At 38.8% G+C, this 20,257-nt stretch overlaps 1 protein-coding gene across 1 annotated transcript in view; it reads right to left on the bottom strand.

Annotated features, from left to right (window-relative positions):
* DCBLD2 (discoidin, CUB and LCCL domain containing 2) overlaps positions 1-12,822 on the bottom strand; it is a 106,611-nt gene extending 93,789 nt beyond the window's left edge. The window contains exon 1 of the mRNA XM_090276100.1: positions 12,265-12,822. Within this exon, the coding sequence (XP_090132226.1) occupies positions 12,265-12,472 (208 nt within the window). The 5' untranslated portion in view covers positions 12,473-12,822. The remainder of the gene's footprint in view (positions 1-12,264) is intronic.
* Positions 12,823-20,257: the final 7,435 nt, after the last annotated feature.

Raw genomic sequence — 20,257 nt, 5'->3', positions numbered from 1 at the left:
CGTAGAAAGAATACAAAACATAGGCTTTGGAGTCAGACAGACTTGGACTGAAATTGTAGCCATGCCAACTGTTGAGATCCTTGGCATTCAACCATTGAAAGCCTCCATGTCCACACCTGTGCATTGGGAAACCACCACCCATCTCCCAAGGTACCTGTGAGGTGTGGTAACAACTTCTGTACAGTATAGTGGACTCTATAAATATGAACCTTTCTCCGTAAAGATGATGCTTCTGTCTGTCAAGCACCATCCTTATCATTCTGAGAACTGCCCTGCATTTACAATAGCTTTTCTATACAGCATTCCCGCTGGCTAGCTGACAGGCTCAAGAGTGGATACTGACTTATGTTGGGCCAATGTGAGGCCAACTCACCCTTTCCTCCATCTGGACCTCACACATTAGGGAAAACCCCAGAATCTCTCCAGTGTTGAAGGTATCAGGTTTGTAGATTGCCAAGAGCCATGACTCTGTGCATCCATTGAAAGCCAGACTGAATCAAGAGACAAAAATTAAGCTGAATTCTTGGTGCCTGAGGTCCAGCTGCATTCCTGCTTTCCCCTTGGCTTAGGTTGGTTCAGCTCTCCCCAAGACTCCACAACTAATCTTAGAATCCTAATACTTTTACTTTTACTGTAAGCAGATTTAGACTTTTGTTTCCTATGACCTCTAGGGTCCCAACTAAAACACTTTTCCTCCACCCATGCAACAGATTGTCTTAAGATGTATAAAGTTAGCTTCTAGGATCCAAAGCATAACTAGAAACAAGGGTACAATAGAAAGAGATAAACCATGAACATGAAAATTATCTGAGTGGATGGAGATCAAAGACAATTGAAACACATCAACAGAAGTTGGAGAGAGAACATGGAGATCAAAAGGCAGGGTCAACACCAGCATTAAGGTCTAGGTGGGTTGGAGGTTAGGTAAAAATATCTCACATTAACAATCACGCCTTGCTGTCATATTCCTCTTCTGCACGGTCCAGTCCCTTTCTCTGAACTAGAGGTGGAACTTCCCTAAACAATAACTGGGATGGGGATAAGGGGCAAAATGATGGAAAAGCACTGGATCTCAGTAGAAAGCAAACATTGAAGATGGATATTTTAACTGGAGAGTAGGAAAAAGAGAAACAAAATTTTCATTCACACATTTATTTGCTCATTGAACAAAAATTTACCAGCTAGCCAAACAGATTTGATCCCAGCCCTCATATATTCTAGAAAGAGAGGTGCATTATATATTTAATAACACCAAGAGTGGTAAGTGAATCCCAAAGTAGACATGGGTAGTATTTAAATCCAGGCATGTCTGATTCCAGTCTCCATACCTTCATAGTCCACCAGGGTGAAAAATGATGAAGAGAAACAAAGCTCTCAGGTTTTGGAAAGTGAAACAAACAAAAAAACTAAACTAACAGTTTAAATGACAGTTTCAGTACGGCAGAAGCTAGACTGCAAGAGTTAAAAAGGAAATCACCAGTAAGAAATACCTGCTGTGTGCCAGACACTAAGAAATGTACAGCACAAGTGTAGCCTACTTTTTAGAAAGTTTGCCACTAAAAAAAGCTGATATAAAAGGTACTTGAAAAGCAAACAGTTCAAAAGAAAGATGTATAAAAGCCAGTGGTGTTTTGAGCATGTTTTCAGGAATAGACTAAGAAGCACCATAGAAGTTTAACCCCTTGAGTGCCAAAGTCTCTGTGAGCGACGCTGAAAATTTTTCCCATTAGTGCCAGAGTTGCTCCCAGAGACTCTTTTTTCGATAGTTATAAATGTAAATAACAATGGAATAATTTGTATTTTAGGTTTTGTTCTCTTTTTTTGTACCTCAGGTTATATATTGATATAATTTTTTCTCATGTTGATCCAAATTTCTAATTACACATGGCACTCAAAGGGCTAAATTATAGTAAAACACAGTTTATATTCCCTGATGAAGCTGTGCTCTGGACAAGGTGGAAGAGAGTTTCAAGAAGAAGGAAAGGTGAGGCAGGAGGCAAATTTATATTGCGCATGGGTGAGGACAAGGGCAGGAGTTCGGCTCTACAAAGTGGGCCAGTCATCATGCTGCTGCTGAGGGGTAATTCCCACTTGGGATTTGATTAGTAGTCCTTATTGTGGCAGAACTAATCACAATGGACATACGACTTGCTCTGTACTCTTGAGATATCCAGAACCTGAGGAAATAAGACACTGGGGACTGGTACATGAGTCTGTGTGGAATCTGTCAAGGACCCGGGGGAAAGCAATTTAGGTGACAGGCCAGGGTGCCAGGGGTTGGAAAGAGACAACTGAACCTGCAGATGGACAAATGGACTGGATGAAGATGGAGGAAACTAAGGCTGAAGCATGCCTAATAACTCAGATACAAGCTCACAGTCTGCCCTTCAAAATAATGTTCCCACTGACCTTTGCTGCCATTGTTTCTCATTTTTTTTCCTGGCACCAGATTATTTTCCTGAGTGTCCTCCTGGCACTTCAGTTGGTGACTAAAATGAAGGTAGGCAACTATTGGAACCAAAACTAGGGGACTCATAATGGTGGAGGTGCCTCTTCAAATGAGAACTTGAAAGACAGGACAAAGGGATGCACCCAACTTGTTGACATTAATTTAGGCTGTCACTGTTCTTACGGACGATCTAACTGGTGGGCCCAGTAGTGTTTTCTAAGAAGCAGTCATGGCTGTGTTCAGGATTCCAGTTAGAGGAGGACTCTTCATCAAGGTGTTGCAGCAAAGAGGGTGGCTGGGAAACACTGGGTAGATGTCACATTCTGAGCAAGTAGGCTCAAGAAACGGCTCTATTCCAATGGGACTAAGAAACTCAGGTTCTTGGACTGTATGCTAACTGTGGGGATTAGACAAAGGACAATGGTGTGAAGAGCATGCAGGTGCCCAGCGACTAACAGCAAAAACTGTGTTTGGGGCAGATTCACTCCAGAAATGGGCCCTTAATACACATTTTTTTGAATGACAGACATCATACTAATCATTAAGAATAAGAAAATGAACAAAACTCTCTGCAAGAAACAAATATTTAAAACAGTGTGATTAATGAATGAACAGAAATAACTGGAAAGTACTATCTGGAAATGAGTGTCCGGTGATGATTAGAAAACTCTTCACAGAGGGGATGAGACCCAAAAAGGGTCCTTCAAGGATGATTAAGAGTTTACCAAGTATATATGAAACCACAAGGGCCCCGAATACCCAGCAATCTTGAGAAAGAAGAAAAAAGTTGGAGGAATCACCCTACCTAACATCAAACTATACTATAAGGCCATCGTAATCAAAACAGCATGGTATTGGCATAAAAACAGACACATGGCTCAATGAACAGAATAGAGCCCATAAATAAACCCAAATCTTTAGAGTCAATTAATATTCAACAGAGGAAAGAAGCCCATACAATTGGCTAAAGACAGTCTATTCAATAAACGGTGTTGGAAAATTGGACATATATATACCACACACAAGAATAAATTCAAAATGGATTAAACTTAAATGTTAATCTGAAACCATAAAAATCCTAAAAGTAAACATAAGTAGTAAAATCTTGGACACTGTTCGTAGCAATATTTTTCATGATATATCTCTTCAGACAAGAGAAACAAAAGAAAAATAAGCAAATGGAACTACATCAAACTAAAAAGGTTTTGAACAGCAAAGGAAACCATCAACAAAATAAAAAGACAACCCACAGAATGGGAGAACATATTTACCAATGCATCTGATAAGGGGTTAATATCCAAAACTGATAAAAGAACTTATAAAACTCAACACCAAGAACAAAAAAACAGCAACAACAACAACAAAAAAATCCAATTAAAAAATGGGCAAACAACCTGAATAGATATTTCTCCAAAGAAAACATACAGATGGCCAACAGATATATGAAAAGATGCTCAATGTCACTAATCATCAGAGAGATGCAAATCAAAACCACAATGAGATACCACCTCACACTGGTCAGAATGGCCATCATCAATAAATCTACAAACAACAAGTGCTGGCGAGGATGTGGAGAAAGAGGAACCCTTCTGCACTACTAGTGAGAATGCAGATTGGTACAGCCACTGTGGAAAGCAGTATGCCTTTTGACAGGGCAATTCCATTTCTGGGAATTTATCCAAAGAAACTCAAAACACTAATTCGAAAAAACATAAGCACCCCTGCATTAATTGCAGTGTTACTTACAGTCGCCAAGATATGGAAGCAGCCCTAGTGTCCCTCAGGAGATGAGTGGATAAAACTATGGGACGTTTACACAATGGGATACTACTACTCAGGTGCAAAAAAATTTTTTTACCCTTTGCGACAGCATGGATAGACCTGGAGAACACTACGCTGGGTGAAATAAGCCAGTCAGAGAAAGACAAATACCATATGATTTCACTCATATGTGGAATCTAATGAACAAACTGAACTAACAAGCAAACAGACAGAGACAGACGTAAAGAGAAATGGCTGACAGCTTGGGGGCGGGATTAGGGGTGGGGGAACAAGCAAGAAAGTAAAAAGGACTCTGGACATGGACAACAGTGCAGTGATTGCCGGGGGTGTAGTATAAGGGGGATGAATGATAATAGAAAAATATACAATAAAAATTAAATAAAAAAACAAAAGAAGTGTTTACCAAGTAGACAAGGAGATAAAGGGCATTCCAAGTAGAGAAAAAAGCATATGTAAAGAGGTCAGTATAGAGCACAAGGAAAAAAAGCATAAAATTGTATATTAGAATAAAAAGTAGCTCAGTCTTACACACCTGAGCTATAAAGCATGAGCAGTGCTGGCATGATATTTATATAATAAGTCAGAGGAAAAGAGGGACCAGACTGTGAAAAAAATTATAGAGGTATGGGTAAAAGTAGGTTTAAAGTTCTGAGTATGCTAAAGAGTTTATTCTTCTGATTTATTATTGCCCATACAAACAACTGTAAACCTCCTTTTGCGCTCCCCATATATATAACATGCAAAGGAGTTCAGATTTTATCTTATAGGTAATAAAGAGGCTCCTGGCCACACTATGGTAGTATTAACTTGGCTCGAAGAGGGCAGTACCCCAGTGCATAGAACCATAGCCCACAAGTATCCAATACTTGCCCAGTGGGGCTCAAGGGAAAATCAGTGGGCCAAGACCAGAGGCTTGCTATTCATTCCAACAGAGCAGGATTTAAACTCCCATGGTTTCCTGGCTCCTTGCTGTTCTGAAGCTGTGATCTTTACTCTTCAAATGTCACCATCACTGTGGACTAGTAATCTAGCAATTCTTTAAAGCTCATCCATTAAAAATCCCTTGATCAGCAAAGCTTCATCTACTTTCCCAAGTGTTGTGAGCACTTCTTCCCTTAGAAATCCACAGCACTGCGCAATTTTCCTTGGTTATTTTTATATGTATTCCAACTTGGAGATTATTTCCTAAACTATAGGTTCTCTGAAAACAATGACACTGTTTTATTCATCTCTAAATGTCCCTGGTCTGTACTGGCATTATGTGAACACTGTTTTGGGAGCTCATAGTTGATGATACTCCTTCAAGATGATAGTTCTTCATGAGAGAATGATAGAATACCAGCATCTTCTCTTTGACCCAGAGCAATTCCATTTTGACTGCAGACTTGTGTGTACCCAATTCAGCCAAAGCCTTCCAGATAACTATAGACTCACTCTAGAAAGCAGTGGCGGGAGCTTGTACCTTTGGGGTCTTCCGCACAATTCAAGTAACTAATTAAACTTTTTCTTCCAACAACATACCCTTCCGAGTGCAAGCTGACCTAATAGGTGATGTTTTAGCAGCCTTTAATCGTCGTCGTCGTCGGCAGCCGTCCGTCTCGAGAGACGATGGTGTAGCTTCTTAAGAGTCTATCTGCACCGCCGAGAATGGCTGTGCAGTCCGACTCGGGAGTGACACGGTATCTGTCTCCTCCCGTGTTGAATCGACATCTTGCGATGTCGCTGGAGTGTCCTCTCCAGTGAAGCTGAAGCTACAGAGCCTGGGCAGGGTGATATGGAGGGTCTGCTGTTGCCCATGCAGCAGACCCCCCCTCTCTTCGCAGCTGAAGGATCCAAGGGAAAGACGGAGTCAATACAGCTTGGCTTCAGGTGCGCCGCAGGAGTTGCCGGTGTTGACTACAACGTCAAACCGCCTTAGGGATTCCGGCTCCGGATTTTCTGTTGGGGTTTACTCCCCTAGCCTTTCCCCTGAAGAGGTATGCCGCAAGGCAGCGGAGGTTTTTTGGAATCAGAGTTTTCCTTCTCTGAGCAGCCTTTAATACCACCTTATTATCTCATCTGCTTCATGGACCCTGGCATCAATTAAATACTACTTTATCTGAATACCTATATGCATTTTCTGTCCTCATGGATTACTCTGATTTAACCCACAAATTGGGATAATAAGCATGATATATGTTTCTAAACTAATATTTTGAACTGAATAAGCAGATCCTTTTCATTCAACACCATTTTCACATTCATGAGATTCCACAGGAACTTAACACTGTTTATATCAATTAGACTATGGTAAAATTGGTTTTGTTAATACATCGTTTTGCTTAAAGTTGCAGAATCTACTGACATCATTGAGGACTTATTGTACTTTCTCAAATATCCTATCCTGAAGAATTTAATCCAATGGAATAAAGAAAATAATGTAATAGCAGTTCTGAATATAGTAATTACTTCATAAATAATGTCTCCTGAGGAATTTTTACATTTTGAAGTTTTCATACTGTATACTTGTGTTAACTTATAAATTTATTTTTATACATTAAGTCTACAGAACTTAACACAAGAGTATTAAAATTACAACCATGTAAGGTTATGTAGGTGTGTCGATATGCAATAGAAAGGGATATAAAAATTACAGGTTGATAGATTAGGGGGTAGAACTGTGAATAATTATCACTTAAGTTTCTGGTTTTGAGTAACAATCATTTTATCTCTGTACAGTATTTTAAATAATAAAGTGCTCAGGCCATAACAGTGTTCTAAAATAAAGTGATGGGCCACATGAGAAAAACTACAAAGTTGACTACTTCATACTTCAACAATCACATTTAGGTAATATCATTATCTCTATAAAGTTTTTCCTAATCCTCTTAATTTTATGTCATCATTCCACACCCTTCTCAACTAATCAAGAAGTGGAAATAGGAACTATCTATTTGCATGCATTCAATACTACCACCTGAGCTTTCACATCCTCGGTTCATTTTACTAAGTATAGTCCTAAATTTAAAATCTACCTGAATGTAAATCTAGCTTTTCAAAATCATTCTGAAATCCCATTATGCTTTCTGGAAATTAATTCGTCATTTTAATTCTAGTACTAATACTTTCATTTATACCAATTTCACTATTCTAAGATTTTATGTTTATCTTCTAGAATGAAGCTCAGATGTTCAAATAGAATTGTTAACTATCACCAAAGAAAAACGTTTCCTCTTTGTTTATAACATTAGGAAACTACCTAAAAAGCATTAACCTGTCATTTTACAATTAACTTTTCATTTATAAGTTTTTGAATCTGTTGATTAGCATATGTGAAATATGTGCAATATTTCTAATTTCAATTGTGCAAAATTAATCAGAAATACAGCAGAAATAAGATGCTCTGACTTTTGTCTCTGAACAAAACTACATAAAGAATCTTAATGTTTTATCACATCAAGAAAGACAATGGAAAATTCTAAATTAACTTAATGTTAATACTAGAAATAATTACAAATATTCTTTGCAGAGAGACGTGCTCTCCAATTCTAACTATTCACAAATGTTGTTCAAAAATACTTCTCTGCATCAGTAGAAAATAAAAGCATTACTTGATAGAATATAATTTTTTCCCCACCCATTAGTTCCAAATACCAGTGTGGAACTGAAATCTTTTTACAGAAGAACCTGATTTGTTTCATAGATTTATTAAACTAGCAAACAAAAATCACTATCTTCACAAACATTTCACATTAACAGTCATAAACAAGTCAGTCTTAATGGACTTTAAAACTCATTACACATTCAAATAATATTTTAACCCAAAAGTAGGCAAGGTGTCCATGATACAAAAGAGGAAGCTGAGTTCCTGAGATGAGGTGATACAAATTACTACAGTTACAATGTAAACCAAAGACATAAATTCATTCATAGGAGAACCTCAACTTCCTATTAGGTAAATTTATTACAGTAGCTAGTATGCAATCAGCATAAGTTTCACCAATTTGTTTTTTGAAAGATGTACATTTTACAGAAGAAATGTTTTCAATAGAAGTTTGAAGATAAACTTAATATTAAATTTACAAATCAAAAATACACAAATATAAGCCATGCCTAAAAAAACTACAACAGTAAAATAGATGTGAATAAATAGAATGAATTTATAAGTAGATTAATGATATGAGATTGGTCAATATACACCTCCGCTGTGAAAGGTTAAGTTTTCAGACCAACAATAAATTTTATTCTGAGCCAAATAAAAAGAAAAATCACTCTGTCAGCAGAAAACCCGCTGAGTAATAGTATGGATGGCATTAATTGAAATGAGGGTAATATCTCCTACTATTTCAAAATGATATCTGAAAGGTTAAAAAAAAAAAAAAAAAAAAAAAAAACTGAAACACCATTCTACCTCAACATACATAGGCTGGGGCAAAAGTAGGTTTACAGCTGTTCATGTGGAAAATAATATAATAATTAATAAATAATAATACAAGAATAAACTGTTTCACATACTCACAGCTGTAAACCTACTTTTGCTCCACTCTGTATATTACATGCATTCTACCTACCTAGGCTGGCTGAGAAGAAAAATCTATCACAAAACATTTTACACGGCTTATTTTTTATTGTGACTATATGCATACTGTAGGCAATTTGAAAAAGCATAAAGAAGAAATTACCCACAACCATACTAGCAAAAGACAACTGTTATCATTTTATTTCCTTCCAGTCTTTTTCCTAATACTGTAAAGTAAAAACCCCAGCTTGTAACTTAACATTACAACAGGTGGACATTCCCATTATTAAAAAATTTATAGGTGTTTTTAAGCACTGCTTCTCACTCTGAAATTATACTTCTCAGGTTATGCAAGGAAACACACTGGTGGACCCTTGAAGCACATCTGTTAAGACTAGGAAGACTGGTTTAAAAGCAGTTCCACAACGGAATGCATCAGGTTCTTTGGGTAAGAAAATATAATTTTTAAAAACCAGGGAGTTTGCCCTGGCCTGTGTGGCTCAGTTGGTTGAGCATCTTTCCACAAACCAAAAGGTTTGATTCCCAGTCAGGACACATGCCTGGGTTCATGGGTTCGATCCATAGTCGGGATGCCTATGAAAGACAACCAACCAATTGATGTTTCTCTCTCAGATGTTTTTTCCCTTTGCTTTCTCCCTCCCTTCCCCTCTCTCTCTCTCTCTCTGAAATCAATGAAGAAAAGAAAAAGTTTTAATAAAAATCATGAAATTCAAATCTCATACAATTCCTGAGTTTTCAGGTGATATATACCTTACTGGTCCTTACTTTATCAGATAATTGAGTAAGCTCAAGATTAACAATGATAATCAATTACAGCTATATTACACTTTCCCCTTTGCAAAATTCCTGTGTACTATCATTTCATTTTCATTAAGTTATACAATAGGTATGAAGTAATTAATAAGTACAAATTGGTAGTTATAAAATAGTCATGGGGATATCAAGTACAGCATATAGAATATATAGTCAATAATATTGTAATAACTATGTATGGTACCAGGAGGGTACTTGAAATACTGGAGCAGGGATCACTTTGTAAAGGACATGACTCTCTAATCACTATGCTATACATCTGAAAGTAATACAAAATAATATTGAATGTCAACTGTAATTAAAAAATAAAATAAAATAAGAAAGGTATGTATTCTAGTATCACAGATATAGAAAACTGAGGGATGAAGAATTTGAATATTTACCCAATCAACTTAGAAGAACTAGAAAGCAGGCCTTTTCAATTACCAGCCTCATTTCTATTTGTATTTAATCAACATTGGTGTTTATATTAAGATAACACTGTGAAAGACAAACATATATTTGTTAAAATACTCTGGTAAAAACTAAAATTTAATATTTCAAAAAATATAATGTTGCATGCTTAATTAGATCAGGCTTGAGAAATTCTAGAAAAAAGACAATTGTCTCATTTGGGGGGAGACAGAAAACTGATTCTATATTGTTAAAAGTTTGTTTGTTTTTTTTAAACATGATATAAACACCTCCAGGAGTGGAAATAAGCAAAACAGAGTGTTCTGCTTAGGTAGTTATATTCCTTTCTGCATCAACTTACATTTCTTGTCTCAGTTCTCTGTATTTGAAATGGGACAACAATATCTATCTCAAATGGTTGCGGTGAGTATTGAGCTAATACATGTAAAGCACTTGGTACTGTGTGAGCCATTTATAAGCCTGTTTTTTCTTCTTTTCCTTTCCTACTAGGAGGAAAATATTGGGTTGGTCAAAAAGTCCGTTTAGTTTTTTTCTGTAAAATAAGACACTTTTCATTTTCACCAATAACTTTATTGATGTGGATATTTTGAGTATGTCGGCTATGTCCTGCTATTGGCTTCTAGTGTGTAGAGGCCAGGGGTGCTGCTAAACATCTTCCAATGCATAAGACAGCCCCACAGCAAAGAATGATTTGGCCAAAGTGTCAATAGTACCAAGAAACTTAGCAAACCACTTTTGACATGTTCAATCAGTCATAGCACCTTCTCCATACAGTGCACAAATTTCTTGTTTCAGTTACATTTTTACCTTTCTTGAAATAATACAGCATAATACGCTGAAAATGTGTATTTTCTTCCATCTTCAATATTAAAATGGCTACACAAAAATTCACCAATTTTAATAGGTTTTTTTTTAATGCACCGCTGATATGATAGCTGTCACAATACAATCTAACAAAATTGTTTCAAATGAAGTAAAAGACAACTAAGCACTAACTCCAGCTATCCTATGGAAAAAAATAATAAGCACAGGCTCTAGAAGTTTAATGGAGGGAAGGATTTCACATTCTAATTTATAAAAAGCTGATGTTCAAAAATTCAGTGATTATCTAAAACCTGAATGCTAAACATCTACACTGCACATAGTTGTGCCTAGCTCTAAAAGGTCAGTTTACCGAATACGTTTTCCTGCCTTATAGTGAGAGATATTATATTTTCATATGCCTGTCAAAGTTCCAGCAGCATCATGACAGGCTTGTGGCCATGATTCCATACTTTACTGAGAGCAGCATTAGGCTGGACTTAAAGGTGGAGATATATATAAAAAAAAAAAAAAAAAAAAAAGCACCTTTCCAGAAAAAGTGACAATCCGTCTCACTGCAATCAAATGAAAAATGCAATGGGAAATGTGTTCAATAACAGACGCCAAACTGACTCAAAAATTGCGGGTCATTTCCTGAACTAAAAAGGGGGAGGGGCGGAGCGTGAATCAGCTCTGCATTCTCTTGCCATCACAGTGATTATTCAATAAACAGTTTTGCTTGTTTCTAGAATACGTTTTCCAAGGATTGTTGATGGAAACAAAAACCAAACACCAAAAGCCCTTTGTCCCTTTCTGGACGGACTTACCCTTTTAACGTGGGACGTTCCATTTAGGCAACATAGGAGGCTTCAACGGGTCAGAGCCAGGGGTCAGAGCAAGCGTCTGTCTGACCCAGGCAGTCTAGACCACTATTCTGACTACCAGGTAGGGGTTGTAAAGCACACTTGCTGAATCCAAGACTCAGATAACCAGAATCAATTCCGTTCGTTTTTGAACCTGAGCACTTTCACAAAAGATAGTAATTATCGCCACTTGCCTTTAATAGATTTAAGAAGCTATTTAATTACCTTGCCTTCCTAACTGTCCATCCATCCATTTAGCTTTCCTTTAGGCGTCATGTCTAAAACTTTTTCCTCCCAAACATTCCCTCCTCCCAAAAAACAATCCAATACCCAAAAGGAGGCCTTGATGGCAGGTTCTCACTTCCTTCTTTTCAGGAAAATGAATGGCCTTGCCAAAAAGTAAAGCCGCGCCAATGTGGGGGCAACAGGCGGATCCCACCTTTGCAACTCAACCTTTCGAGTGCCTGGCCAGGTCTGCTCACGCACGGAAGTGCACCGCGCCTTCCCGGCGAGTCTGCAGATTCGGCTAAAGACCCGCAAACCCGGTTCCCCGCAGGCTCTCCCCGCGCCCCCGCCATCTGTGGGGGCTCCACGCGCCGGCGCATTCCCCGGGGACTACTCACCTTGCTGGGCTCCAGCGTCCTCAAGCAGCAGAAGAATAAGTAAGAGTAGAAGGAACAGAGGCATAGGGGAGGAGGAGCAGTTGGAGCGGGGTGGGAGGAGGCACGAGTGAGAATGGGGGAGCGCGGCCCCGGCGGGGGCGGCAGCCACGGCCCGGACTCGGGGACTGTGCAGGCTGCGCCCTGCTCTCACCACTATTCGGCTCTCCATCGCGGCGGCCGGCAGTCCGCCTGCATAGTGCGGGCACCCCGGGGGTCCCGCACGCCCCGGGGCCGCAGCTCCGGGAAAAGAGGCGGCGGCTGAGTCGAGAGAGCGAGAGGCAGCGCGCGCCTCGCCCCGCGCCGGGACCCCCTCTGCCCCTCACTCCACTTTCTCCTCCTCCTTGGTCCCTTCCCTGGGCTCCCGGCCCGACACCCCAGGCCGGACTGTAGGGTGGAGGAACCGTGGTGCCCGAGGCAGTAAGGATGGCTGCTGCGAAGATGAAGAACTAGCCTCCCGCACCACGTCCCTCAACCCGACTCCTCCTCGCTTCGCTCTCCCGCTGCTCAGACTAGCTGGCAGGCAGGCAGGCCGGCCGCCCGCTCTCTCGCGCTCCCTCTAACGCGCTCTGGCCACACCTCCTCGGTCGCCTCCACCAATCTTCGGTCGGCTCCGGTCCGTCTCCCTCCCGCGCCATCCAATCAACACGCTCTCTCCTCGGTTGACCAGTTAGCTCCGCTGCCCCCTCCTCGAGCTCCACCGCCTCTCATCTCTCTCCTCCAATCCCCTGAGGCTTTGGGAAGCATCCCACCCGCCTCCCCCAATCTGGGTTCCTCCCCCAAGCTCGGGCCCCTGGCGGCCCCCACCAGCCCCGAGATTTGTTATTGTTGGGACCTCAGCCGCAACTGATCCCGCTGAGGCAGGCCTCTTGCTTTGGTCAATGACTTCCGGGACTCCCCGCATCCCGCTCTCCCTGCTCCTCAGGCTGTCCTTGCTTATTGCTCCTCCTCCGCCGCACATCAGGCTACTGGAAGGGGTGGGAAACCTGGATCCTGGATGGTTTTAGCTGGGAGCTGAGTCTAAAGGACTTTTTTTTGTTTATTTCTTCCTTTCTTTTTAAAAAAATAGCAGTGATTTTTTTTCCCCTTAAATAAAAGCTACTGACAATTATTTCAGCCACTCCGAGTGGCAACAGATCGGTGTTCAATTAAAAGTATATATGCATTTCCTATTTCCAATGCCTTTTACTACATTTATTAAACAGAGAGTGGGGACAAAAAAATTAATATAACAAGATCTATGCCCCCAAAGTAATTTAAATCCATTTAGCCATTCTAGAGTTGTTGAGCACCTGCAAACCCTGTGTTAGGAGGTGTAGGAGTTGCAGCTATAATACACAGATCTAGAATCTAATGTTAGGACAGAGAGGGAAATAAATCATAAAAGTCAGACTAAAATATGCTAATTAGAGTTATAAACAATTTGATGGAGATTGTCAGGAGGGAGAGTGACAAACAGAACTGGTCTTTGGGAAAGCAGAATCCACAGGACTAGAGGACAGGTTTTAGAGGGGAGATAGGTGCCATCCTGGATGTCTTCCACATGGGCTCCTAAGGAGGATGGTTTCATTAATAAATTCAGGAAGCTGGAAAGGTGGAGCAGGATGTGTAGGGAAGTGAGTGAATTTGGGACATGGCATTTCAAAAGTCCACTCTGCTAATATGTGAAGCTATATAACAGACAGGTGGACATTTTGCTCTAGAGCTTGGGATGAGGGGTGCCTTGAAGTTGGGGGGGGGGTCATGAATAGATGTAATATTCAAAACTATGGAGGAGACTGGTATCCTCAAATGACAATGTGAAAATTGTAAAGGACTTTGGGGGTCATGTTTTCAACTCCCCTGCAGACCCCTTCATGCATTAAACCCTTCTACCAAATGTATTTAATAAGCATTTATTGAATGCCTATTAAACCCTACTATGCTTTAGGCCTGATGTAGTCAGTGGGCATGCAAAGTTTAATCAGAGGAGGCAACCATGTAAATAAATCTATTGGCATGTTGTAAGTATGGACTGATGCCACAATACCACATTGGAAGGATTTTAAGGAACCCATATGGCAAGAATGAAACTCCAGCTGTCTTGAATAAGACAATAAAGTAAGGAAAGTGATCTCAGGCTAGAGGCCAAGGAGGCCAGGTTACAGGTGAATGGTGTTGAATGAGCTGCATGTGCTAGGACTTGTAGCAGCCATAGTTGAGTCCATTCTTTGACTGGTAAATTAATTAATGTTTTGGATGAAGGCTCTGGGAAAGACTAGGGCTTCAGGAAAGGAACACATGGGATAGTTATATATGAAATATATACACTGTATATTATTTTAATGTATTTGTTTGTTTACTCCATGTTAAACATAAATATAGATTCTCAATCTAAATTTAAATTCACCAGAACTTTCTCCCCTTTCACTGTTCTTGCTCTTCCTTTTTTCTCATTTTCTTTCTTCCTTCTTCATCAATAAAGAGTGTAACAATAGAGAAAATGGTATTGATCTGTAGAGAAAAGGAGAAATATCAAGAGTTGTTACATCCCACTATTTCTGCTTCCAAATGTATCTCAGCTTAGTCATTGCTAAGGAAATGAGAATAAAGGAGAAAAACCTGGGGGCTGGTGCCTTCACTTCATACGGAAATGTCTGAGTTTTACTCGTATGATATGGTACAAATCTTTGGCACCATCATCACTGTTAAATGTCTGTTAAGCATTAATAAAACAGAAGAAGCTCATTTAATATGGCATTTATACTGGAAACCTTGGGATGACGGTATGTAATGAATCATGGTGGGCTTTATCAGTGAGTGTATATTTTTGGCAGGATAACAAAAAGAGAGAACAAATGAGTTTTTTTTTTTTTTTTTTTTTTTTTTTTTTTTTTGGTGATATTCCAGTGGGGAGGTAGAAAAGAAGAATGTGGCATTTCTGGGGAAATATTTCAAAGTTCAAAGTCTAAGACCCTAAGATCTGGTTACTGTTCTCCTAGGAGCATTTTCTTTGTCCTGTTGATGTTTGGACAAATGTTTACAGCCAAGTTTGTTGCTAAATGTCTTAATTCTGCTTAGAAGACTTTCTTTCCTTCTGTGAACAGAACTGTTTTGGATACATTTTTCTCTTTATCTTGTGAACTTCTTTCAGTTAGTCATTTCAGTCAAATCTAGCTCTCAGGTATATAAACTATTTCTTTAGGTGTCAGTTCTAGCATATTCAAGACAAATATTACGAACCTAATATATTTTAGAAGATATTTCATTTCTACTAGTGGTTAATGACATTACATATATTTTCTTGGCATATTTCAGCAACATGACTGACTTTGATAATTTTCCATTTGCCTTATACAACCATCTTTCCTTTTCTTTTTCTACTGCTCCTCCCTCCCCTTGGTTTTTCTAGAAATATAAAATAAATTTAACTAATTCATTCTCTTGTGGGTCAGAACAAGAAAGCTTCAGCTTGATATTTTTATCTCTGATGGTGGCTGCAAAAGATTGTAGTGAAAACATGAAAACTGCCCTCCATAACACCAATATCATGTCTAGAAATTAGAAAATTAATTATACATGAAAAGCGAACATACCAGAGCATCTAAGATAATATGATTTAGGTGTACAGTGGCTGGTGCCTCTCCTGCTATGCACCTGTATTCTCTCCTGTGGGACTTATGCTGGCAATGTAGTCAAGAATTAAATATGTAGAAATACTTTTTGACTTCTAAGAAATTGAGTTGTTTCATGAGATCATGGAAACATCCCTGGACCAGGCTCTTGTATGCAACATCCACTTGAAAGTGCTGTATATCCTACAGTAAGCCCAGAGGCAGATTGAGGTTGGTAGAGGCCCCAGGCACAGAAGAAAATATTGGGTCCCTTAAAAAAAAAGAAAGAGACAGGGAAAATAAAAGTACATGTTAACCATATTTTCTGCAGCATAGTAATGAAACCAAACTTGATGTCATTAGAAAAAAGTGTAAAGTTGGGGTTTTGTAGGGCCCTTCAGAAGTCGGGGCCAGGGGTGCTCACCGTTAAATCCACCTCTGAGTAATCCTCCTAATCTCTCGAGGCCTCAGTTTCTTTGTCTACAACAGAGGATGGTCAGATCTTGTTATAGGCTTTGAGTTTGACAATTCTTCCAAATTCTCAATATTCACTGCTCTCTTTCATCTCACAGATAAATTCTAAGTCCTTAATTCCTAAATTGCTACCTCATGGAGGGAGAGGACACAAAAACTGATGACCACAGAACTCTTCTCTGGGAGTGCATTGTCTGTACTGAACAGGAGTGCGCCTTAAAGAGTGTGCTTCACATCCCTAACCCCACCCAGCATTGCCTTGATGAACGGAAGCTAGATGAAGAGGCCCAGTATGATCTGTGAAAGAAGCAAACAGTGCCTTAGAGCAGAAGGGTAACCTTATCCGGAAGGACATGGGGAGGTCAGAGGAGATAAAGCTGGCCAGCACTGTGGCTGGAAGCTGAGGAGAGGAGAAGTGAGAAACAGTGAAAATTTCCCAATGGCTGGAATGCAAAGATGCTTTGATAGATAAACATAGCTAATAAATAAATTCTAGCTGTTTGCTGTATATGCTATATTGTAACCTCCCCCCATCTTCCTTCCAAACTCTCCATTAAGTTTACCTTAGTCACAGCATTGATCCAGTGAAACTTCGGGAAAGAAGGTGTATGCAGTGGGGGAGGGACAATCAGGTTGGTATTCAGCTTCTTGATTCTACATGGAAAGGGCATCCTCCTCAAGAAGTGAAATGAAAGCAGTGGAGATTAAAAAATTTAGAGAAAGCAGCAGATACCTGAACCAGAGGTTTTGACAAGTGTAAACTGCTTTGTCATTCCCCATCCTCCTGACAAGAAACTAGGTTTCCATCCCCAGATTTAGAATCATATGGGCAGCTGCCATTTATTACACTAAGACAAGCAAACAATAGATCTACTTTTAATTTTCTAAGAAACAAGAGAATAGAAATTGGGATTTTTTAAATGTTCAGATTACGTCTTTCAATGATTTCTTTTCAGTCCTTTAATAAAATGTTTATTTAGAGCCTTTAAATTTAATAAGTCAATATAATAATTAATATTTTAAATAATAGCAAGCCTTTGAAAATTAAGTGTTTGAAAGGAATACCTACATTTTTTAAAACAAAAAAGAACATCCTCTCCTTTGTATTACTTTCACAGAACAGCTAATGCTAGCCTGCCTTTTAACACAATAAGATATAAATGAGATGCAAAATATATTATACATTTTCATTTAAATAGATCTTTTTATTTTTGGCATTATATTTACCATAGTTTGCAAAATGACAGATTGTAGACCAAAAGGAAATAATATGTTGTTCAGATTAATTTGACCTTCCACGAGCTTCTGCATTAATAATCAGGTTTTGATGTCAATATAAATAATACTTTACATTTGACTGACATACTCTTATCATTTTGTTCATATTAACATACTGAGAGATTTTTCTGAAGGATTGATTGCAGACCAAGATAACTCCTAGGAGAAAAAAGAAAAACAAAGGAGAATATAATTTCTCTGACCTATCTATTTCTTTTCAGTCTTGAAGGACTGACTGTACATAATAATGCCTAGTGCTCATAGAATTTTGAATAAATAAGATGATTTTCTCACCACATATCTGGCATTATTTACTGGTGATCTCTATAAATCAATGCTTAGTTCTCATTTGTAGATCTGAAGATATGTCCATTCATATTTGGTGAATATATTTGATGCTGTTGGCTTGACTAAAATGGAGGATGAGAACAGATCTTGATAGAAGACATAAATTATTAAGTGAAAAAATTCATGGATTTTCTATTTATTCAGGAGTCATTTTGAAGACACCCAGCTATTAATAGCCCCTTCTAGTGACAAAACATAACTATTTGTTTAGCTGTTTCATTTGAAACAGTAAAAGTGATTTTATTTCCCCAAAATCAATTGCCAGATATAAGGTAATTCAGGATTAATTTTAGTCTTTTTGTCATTTGCTATTATTCTCATATTGATTTTAATTTTCTCAACCCAAATGAATATGAGGTACCTAACATGTATGAAAGGGAGATAGCATCTAAAGAACTTTCTTTAAAAATTGTCTCCATGGACTTAATGTAGCTAATAAATGATAAGAAAACTATATTTAGGAAAAGGCATTATGAATTGTTACTGCAAATAGCTTAAGAATGTAAAATGTCCTTGGAAAGAAAATGCAAGGAAGCTTAGAAATCTACACGCATGCTAATTTTTCTCTTTCAGCTTTCCAAATTGATTTAAAAACAAGCGCCATAAAAATTATGACACATAATTTTATGGACTATGGAATAAAATGAGCAAATCTCCTGATGGGGACTTACAAGTTCCGAGAGTCCCTTATGGAAATCTGTGACCTCCTTTCAGGAGCGGGGGAAGAAATATAGAGAACCACTGAGTGAGAAGATTTAATTCTCATGACCAGATTGTGTGAGTTCATTAGTGTCTTTGGCTTTTTCAGATTTATATTTTAAAATCCTTATGTGTCTTTTTCTGCCAAGCTTAGGCCCATTCTAAGCTGTATATCTTCTGTATTCCTTCTCTTTTGCTGCAAGAGTCTAAATGAAACACTTTGATATATTAATGGAATGCAGTTGACCCAGTGCCCCCTCTCTCACAATGTTGATTCACAGCCACAAGGAGCAGTGGGCAGCAAGCCAGACTACAGATAGTGTCTAAATCCCAGCAACAGGTCAGATATGGTGCTTGCTTAATGGGCCCCTCTGTCTTCTGCAAGCAGATCGCCTGTCACAGAGGGTACAGCTTTCTCATTGTAGGAATTAGTTGCACATAATTTCCTGTCACCAAGATTCCTCAGAAGGCTGTTTGTGACCAGCATGGGGTACTCTCCTAGAACAACTAAAGAATCATGGGCTCTAGTACTGGGTCAACTCCCTTGTTCAAGGACCCTGGACAGAAGAAAAAGGGCAGAGAATTCATGTTTAGTGAGCATCTACCTCTGCTGGGCATTTTACACATGTCATATTAATGTCTTATGACATCTCAGTGAGGTTAGTATAGTTATTCACACATGCGCACACTGGTTCACTGATTAGGTCAGGACCCAGCTGGGTGAAGACTCCAGGCCTGTCTAACATGAGAGCATGCTTTTTCCACTTGACCACACTGCCTCAATGTGATTTTAGGAATTTTGTTTATGTTACTCAGTGATCTGGATTCTTTCCAAAGCCTGCAACCAGCAGGTAACTAGTGCCTAATAAAAGTGCATTTTTTGGTCATAAAAGTTTTATTTGGTACAAATGGCTATTTTGAAAACTGTGCTAGTAAATATCCATTTTATCTCTTGCATTTTTTGAAATATCATCAAAAAATTCAAGCCTTGAATATTTTGACAGGTGCACAGGCCCAGGTCTTGGAGTTATACAGGATTGAATACAGCATACAGAGAATGTATTGACATTCCTAATCTTTGCCTAATGTAGTCTCACAAAGGCTTGAAGAATCTGAGACATTAATTTCCACTTAAAAATATGTGGATTGACCACAAATGTTTATTCCCTCCTGCCATTCTGAAAATGATATTAAAATGACATTAGAATTAAGAACGTATGTACCAATAAGGACAAGGGCTAGAGTTTTACAAATTAAGGCAGAAGGGCTGGAATTTAAGAATCAGAGCTGAAAATGGATTTCAGAGGTGCAAATAACTGAATGCCTATATACTGAACTTTTTTACCATTCAGCATTCAAAATTCCAAAGACCAGGTTAAAATGTGTATCTAAAAAAAATAAATGGGTGACTTCCAGCCAAGATGGAGGTGTAGACAGACATGCTGTGCCTCCCTCCACAACTAAGAAAAAATACAACTACCTCAAAACTAGAAACAACCAAAAGTTTCAGAAAATCAAACTGCATGGAAGTCCAGCAAACAAAGATACAAAGAAGAAATACTCAT

Source organism: Furipterus horrens, unplaced genomic scaffold (assembly GCF_987537825.1).
Source record: "Furipterus horrens unplaced genomic scaffold, mFurHor1.1.pri manual_scaffold_1, whole genome shotgun sequence".
NCBI classification, from domain to species: Eukaryota; Metazoa; Chordata; class Mammalia; order Chiroptera; family Furipteridae; genus Furipterus; species Furipterus horrens.
Note: the sequence above shows the minus strand (reverse complement) of the source record. Positions and strands in the feature narration are given on the sequence as shown.